Below are 7,350 nucleotides of genomic sequence, written 5' to 3' on the forward strand. Positions count from 1 at the left end.
CCTCTTCCTTTGTGCTGGGGGCTGTGAGCTGATCTGGGCTCCCCTCCTGCAGCCTGGCCAGGGTCAGTGATGGATACGGGACCTCTGAGCAGATTCCAAAGCCTCCTCCATGCTCCCACTCTGCCCCAGAGATCCACCCCCAGCCCTGCCTGGCTGTGCTGATGGGGACAATACCTGCAAGGCCGGGTGCTGGCAGGTTCCCTGGCAGCTCAGGAGGGGTGTCCTCCTCCCCCAGCACTGTTCTGTGCGGGGCTAAGCTCGGTTTTACAAGGACAGGGCTCAGCAGGGAAGGGACTGGAAGCTCAGGGTGAAGGCAGACAATGCCACTTGCTAGTGCTGACATCCCTGGTGACTGGCTCTCTTGCGCACAGCCCCTCGCAGAGCAGCGAGACACAAATCCCTTTCGCTTCCATCTGTAATTTCCTGGGGTTGGCTCTCAGGAGGGGAAGGTGGTGATGGAAAGGGAGCGGCGTGTTCAGCCAGCGCTGCCTTTGTGGTGGTGGGTGCCTGGGGGAAAGCTCAGCTTCAGGGATCGGTGTTCAGGGGAGGGGCTGCGTGTACCACAGCAGAGACCCTGGGAGAAGAGGGGACATCCAGCCTTGGCTACCAGGGGATTGTGCCATGAAACTTGTGCCATGAAAGACAAATTTAATGGCCCAGCACAGGCTGGGAAGTCCCCAGCAGAGATCACAGTGGGAATGGGCTGCATCGCTGGTGTCCTCTGCTGGCTTCGCAGCCTCTGCTCCTTCCCTCCTCTTCCTCCTCTTCCTCCCTGCTCCCTGTCCACGGCACACGTCGAGGAGGGGGCTGGGGCACTCCTCACCCTGCAGAGCTGCTCCCTGAGGCTGTGTGGGATGTGCTGTGAGCTGCAGAGCCTACGCCGTGCTTGGGCCTGGCTCTTGGGTGAGTGGTCAAAGGAGAAGGCATCTTGCCTTTAGGGCTTTATGGGCAGATGGATGTGGATGTGAAGAACTATATATGGAAAGGGAATGTATATAGGATGTATTTCCATCAGAAAAAGTGAAGCGGTTGTAGTGGTGTGAGGCAGCTTTCGAGCAGGTGGAGTTGTGCTGGTTTTGCTGATCAGTTATTAAAGCAAACAGCCGCACCCCCAGCCAGCCCAGTTTCCTGTGGCTTCTGTAATTAATTGTGCTGCCGGGCTGAGACAAACGGTTCCTCGGTTGTTAAAAGCCAATGTATCATTCCTGGTTCTCCCTGCGAATCCCTGGCTGCTCTGGGAGTCTCTGGACAGTTTTCTGCTGGTGGAGATGGGGCTTTTCTGAGAGTGAGGAACAGCCCACGGCTCCAGTCCTGGCTCTGGCTGGAGGGGCTGCTCTCTGCGCGAGGGATCTCTGCTGTTGCTCAACACCTTGAGAGGGAATCGAGTTTAACCGGAGCGAGGCTGCTCAGGAACAGAACAGGCAGATTTGCTTACTACGTTATCCTGAAGTTACTACCTTGGCAGATAAGCCGAGGTTTACAAATTCTGTAACCCTGAGCACGTGACAGAGCTCTTATCGACACCAGCGGAATAGCGGGTTCGTTTTTTATTGTCCCCCAAAGAGGGATGGTTCTGCTGAGTCTGAATGAAATCCGGCTGCGCTGCGTAGCGGTGCCGGCTGGCTGGAGCCCTGCGCTGCCCGGTGAGGATGTGCTGGAGCTGTGGGTGTTGGCAAACAGTCCGGCAGAGTTGGCTGCCAGCAGCGAGAGCTGCATGAGCCACAAACGGGCAGAGGTAACGGCTCTGCCCCCTGCCCAGAGTCCCGCTTCCCAGGCTGTCCTGTGTGAGCTGGCTGAGCTCCGCTCGCTGCCGGGTGGGATGTGAGGGATTTTGGCTTTGCTCACGTCCTCCTCCCTGACCCCTCATTGCAGGACTGTCCCCCACCCTACTTCAGCAGCAGCAGCCAGCGGCTGGGGGGTCCCCAGTGCGGAGTGTCACGGCTGGAGAGCGCTGCCGAGAACCCCGGCGTGCAGGTGACGGCTGGGTCCCTGATGAGAGCTGGGGGGGAAATGGTAGCAAAGATCCGGATAATTTTGGGAAGAGATGGTGGTCATGGGGAAGCTAGAGAGCTTCTGGGGCTTAGGGAGAAGGTGCTGGGCAGCAGGAGCAACTTTGGGAAGTGCTCTTGGTATGTGACAATGCATAGGGGGGCAGGAATACCGCAGAGGAAATGCCCTGAGGTGTTTGGGTATGAAGTGCCAGGCAGATCCCGTGGGGCTTGGGAATTGCAAACGCAGGTTGTGGTACAATTACCTCCCAGGAGGGAGAATTCCCTCTCTCAGGGTTCAAAGAAGGGCACCCACAACTTTGAACCCTGAAGTAACTCGAGGTTGCACCAGGCCATGAACTTCCAGCTGAGAGAGCCACCACTGCGCTGACCTTTTTCTCCTGGGCATTTCTAGGGAGATGGTCTCTTCTGCATCGGACCCCCCAGCAGTTACCAGCTCCCTTCCTGGGAACAGCCCCGCTTGCCAAGCTACGAGAGCGTGCGGAAGAAAGATCGTCAGCGGGAAATCCATCAGCTGATCGCCGAGAGGTTTGGGCTGTGGGCAGAGCCTTCCCAGGAGGTGAACTTTCCCTCCCCTGCACGAGGGTGCTGGCAGAGGCTTGGGGACAGTCCCCACTCCCATCCATATCGGGCTCTTGCTTCAGCAGTTTGCAGTAGCCGAGGACTCTGTTCTCCACAATTGCCTTTCTCTGATAGCCGTTATCGCTCGGAAAGGCACAGAGTGTACCGGGAGGCTGCTTTGGTGTACATCTGTGCTGGTTAATGATCCATCTCTCCCTGTGCGCTTGCAGAAATGCCTGTGCTGGGAGGAAGGGCAGAGTTGCTGATGAAAGGGCAGGCCCTTCGGATCATCTGCTTGGTACGAGTCCAAGCTGGGAATGTTATTTTTAGATCTGTAAGGCTTCCATGGTTTTTTGCCCTCTTCTCCCCGCAGGACACCTCTGGGAGGCCCCTCGTTATTACCCTGAAGCGTTTATGGCTTATTTATGAGCAGGAGGCTTTGCCTGTTATGACATTTAAGATTTGCACTCCTGCAATAGAACAGAGAAATGTGAACGCATCTGCTAAGTAGGTCCTGTGGCAGCATCCCAAGAGACTCCTGTTGAACAAAGAGCCCTCATTGACTAAAAGTAGAACAAACCCCTTTGAAACCCCAAGTAGAGCACTAAAGGTTCAGCGATTTACCCGGATTTTGAGCTCTTAAAGCTTCACTGTAAAATCTGGCACAGTCAGCACTTGCTGCTTGGTGTTTGTTGCTGTAACTAATGATATCTGCCCTGAAACCAGGGCACTGAGGGCACAGGAGACTAAAGCCCCCAAGATGAGTAGCTGAGAAACCGAAGTGGGAGCTTTTCCACAACATCCCCGTGCCACTCCTGTCACTCGCTATGGGGACAAAGCTTGCCCAGCTCTGCCAAAATCAATGTTAACGACAGCCCAGAGGTTCCTCTCTGGCTGTGCAGTGAAACTCACTATGAAAACCTGGGTACAAAGCCTGTTTTGAAGGTGCACGTATAAAATCCCAGTAACTGATCCTTGGTCAAAGGAAAGTGAACAGTTGTCCTGTTAAAACAAAAAGTCAAGTCTGTTCTGGCCTTGTGACAAGTCCTTGAATGGGGACAGGGATGAGAAGGAACCTGGCACAGAGGGTGTGAGGGGGGAGCAGGGGGAATGTGCCTCTCCAGCAGGTTTCTGCCCTGCCATGTCACGAAGGAGCACTAAGTGCTGATCTTCCAGGTGTTCATCTCGCCAGCAGCTCGCTGCTCTGAGCACTGCGAGAATTTAGTTTCAGGCTGGTGGTGGTTGAGAGCTTTGTCATCTGCTCTGTAAAAGGAGGTGGGATAATCTCCTGATTATTTCTGATCAGCAAAAAACCTCTCCTCAACAGATGCCACCTCCCTATGAGCATGCTCTGAGGCATCCTCCAGCTTTCTCAGGAACAGTAACAAGCTCAGAGACCCTGGCCAGACGTGGTGTGCCAGACCCTTTCCAGGCCCCTCTCAGCTACCAAACTCAGCGAAACACAGCCGTGTAAGGCCTCAGCCCGCGCGTACTGCTTCTTCCCGCGGTGTGAGCGACAGGCGTGCCTGTCACATCATTCCCTGCGTACAAACCTCAGCCCTCCACCCAGACTCACCATCAGCTGAGATGCAGGCAAGTCAGAGGGCAACCACTGGGACAACCACAGAGCCACTGCAGGTATCGCGCTCTGAACGGAGCAACCAGGGACATCTGCTCACTATTCTCTGGGAAACGTGCTGCTACCAAAGGCGATGGAACGGCTTCTACAGAGGACAAGAAGCCAAAGATTAGATGATCTTTCGAAGTCCCTTCCAATCCCTAACATTCTGTGATTCTGTGAAAGGGAAGGTTTGCTCAGCCAGAGCTCCTCCAGGCAGCTGGTGTTACCATGCCTCTGTGAGGCAAGCGCTGCCTGGTGTGCCAAGGACCAGACCCTCAGTGGTCATCTTGTGCTACTTCACTTATTTCTTAGGTTATAGAATGTTTTACTTTATCAGGGTATCAGATACCAGGTGGGAATCCTCACCCATGAGCGGCAGGATGACTCTGTGTCAGTGTGGCTGTGTGCTCCCACAGCAATGCTCCTCTGTGACCGACAGCGATTTTGTATGGACTTCAGATAAAGATCTGGAGAGGCTCCGGGGGTTGTGTCACCTGCTGTGTGCAAATACCAACCACCAAGATGAACTGTGTGATACACAAGCTGGGAACAGACAGAAACGTGGACAGAATACCTGGTGGTCTCCATGAAGAGCGTGAAGCGAAGGGGGATGTGTGGCTAATCCAGTTTACCTCGTCTTTTTCTGCAGAGCAGACAATCTAATAATGTCAACACTGGTGTCCTTATACCACCAATTTTGATAACTTGTTTTCTACTGCAGAGACAATTGTTTACAAACCTGTAGATAAAATGAGGCCAGTGTGGCCATAGGACATTTGAATTCCTTTATTTCAAGCAACATAAACTTGAAAATATCACTGAGTGACTCGGGGAAAACAAAAGGATAAATCTTCTGGATTATGGTTTTATGATACAGCTGCAGCTGCTGAGCTTCAAATACCACCCCAGACTTGTGCATCTTACCAGGCACTCTAAAATTAGTCACAAGTTAGCTTTATGAGTGTGAACTTGCCTCACATGGCTAGTAAATGGAACACTTTCAGGTATTTAAGTTAATCATTGAGGTGAGTTAGACAGAAGGAAAAATGTAGCTTCCTGGGATGCAGAGTTAGGTGCAAGTGGAAAAGGATTTGTCCTCTTCTGCAGTATTTTGAATTAAGACACAAATATAACAGTAATATCTGAAAATGAGTAAAGTTACACAGGGAATTACTAGTGGGACAAGTACTGACTTGTCACTCTTATGAGTGACTGCAGGGAACAGGTTTTCCAGAGGCAGCTCCAGATACTAAAGGAAGGTAAGGAACATGCTATGAACAGCCAAGATCTTCAGCAGCCCCCACAGCATTTAATACACTCGTACAAACACCAGCAGGTGATCCCAGTGCCTGAGCACTGACATGTGCTTTGGGAGCAAGAAAGCAAAGTCCTCAACTGGTATCTTCAGAGCTAGAATGCTCCTGTCCTCAGATGCCAGTCCAGCTGGAGTGGTTTGTCCCAGCTGCTCCTTCCCATCCGTCCCTACATGACGCAGGAGGCTCAGAGCATGGTGACCAGTTTAAAGCTTCCTACTTCTGCGGTAGGGATGACACTGATAAAGGTTTTGTAAAGAATTGCTCCTTTGGGTAGACGACAGATCACTTCCCTGCTCTCACTGCTGCGGGGCAGAGGGACGTAAACCTCTTTGGTGTATCTTACGATCCCGTCCTCCAGGGCATAGAGTGTCTTGTTCCGGCCCATCCCCACCTGGAAGAGGATGAGAAGTGTTAGAAAGGAAAGGCTGGAGGTCCACCACTAAAGCAGATCTGATTGCTGGTCTGCCTTGTTTGATATCCTGGCTTCAACAGCATCTGTTGCTTTGTCTTTTAAAATAAAAGAAAACCACACAACTTCCAGCAATCAGTACGCCACGGTGCTCATTACAAGGGAGGAGATACCCATTCCACCCTGAAGCACAAGAATCCAGTGAGGTTACAGAAGTGTTTTGGGATATCCAGGATATCCCAAAACATGTCCTTTCCAGAGTCACACGGGCACAGGTGTGACTGAACAGGCTCTGTGACTAAGAAATACCAGGTAACAATACCCACTTTCAGGATTATATAGAATATAGGGGAAAAAAATAGCTTGAAAGAGGCACTGAGAACAGGACTCTGTTGTAGGCTGCTGTTATCTGAGAACACAGAAAAGATGAAAAAGCAACTTACGTGAGCCCCTGGATGCCAACGTATCAACCGCTGAGTAGCCAAAATGTTGCCTGCGTGGACAAAGGCACCTGCAACAGAGTGACAGAGTGAGGCTGCAGAGAGATGGAGCTCCCCAAAGCCCTGGCAGAACACAAATGGTTCCAGGACTTAATAAAACTCAGCTTTCTGTGGGAATTTTCTAAGGAAAAATTATTTCAAATGCTAAAAGCATCTAAACAAAAATGCCGTTAGCATGAAATAAAGGGCAATTGAAATGCAATAGCAAAAGGCGATTCTGGTGTTTGACAGATTACTTCTAGGATACGAGGCATTTTCTGGTTGCTGAAGGCATTTGTTTTATTACCTTTTCACATCGATATATTTTCATCAGCAAAGCTAATAATTATTAAGCACTCAGCTGCAAGAATCTGTACTTTGACTTCTGCTAAACCTCATAATTCTCCCCTTTGTAAACATCCGAAACGCCCAGCTTTCAAACACAGCGTGGTGGGGGAAGTGCGCAGGGGTCCCACAGCGTTCCCTCCTCCCAGGCACTCCAGAGAGGCAAAGTTAGAATCAAAGTACATTTTCTGTGGGTAATTTTGGCTGGCTGATGGGCAGCTCATCGTGGGGGAGGCTGACTCACCCTGCCCTCCCACCGGCTACCCCTGAGCACCAGGTTTTGCTGAACCTCCCCTTTCCTTTCTCTTGGCAGAGTGCCTTGTGCCTTGGCCACCTCTGACTGAAGAGCTCAACAATTAACACCAGCACGGGGAGGAGCTGTGAAGTACCGAATGAAACACAAATTAAGCCTCAGCAGATACTCAGACCTACCTTCTACTTTTTTGAATCCATAGCGCTTCCCAGGACTGCGACCACCTAGATTTTTTGAGCTGCCCCCAGTTTTCTTAGAAGCGCATCTGACAGCAACCAGGCTTGTTTGTGGAGCAGTCAGAACTAGGTTGGGAGCAAAAACAACCACGTTACCTGAAAAAAACCCTTTTACACACTC

At 51.5% G+C, this 7,350-nt stretch overlaps 1 protein-coding gene across 1 annotated transcript; it reads right to left on the minus strand.

The window, feature by feature from the left end:
- Positions 1-5,535: 5,535 nt before the first annotated feature.
- Positions 5,536-7,295, minus strand: MRPL27 (mitochondrial ribosomal protein L27; the record flags this gene model as incomplete). Its single annotated transcript, XM_029087358.1, has 3 exons — positions 5,536-5,898; positions 6,360-6,427; positions 7,173-7,295. Coding segments are annotated over 3 exons (398 nt in total), but the record flags the coding sequence as incomplete, so codon positions are not given.
- Positions 7,296-7,350: the final 55 nt, after the last annotated feature.

The sequence above is a fragment of the Antrostomus carolinensis genome, unplaced genomic scaffold (assembly GCF_000700745.2).
Source record: "Antrostomus carolinensis isolate BGI_N321 unplaced genomic scaffold, ASM70074v2 scaffold22280, whole genome shotgun sequence".
NCBI lineage: Eukaryota > Metazoa > Chordata > Aves > Caprimulgiformes > Caprimulgidae > Antrostomus > Antrostomus carolinensis.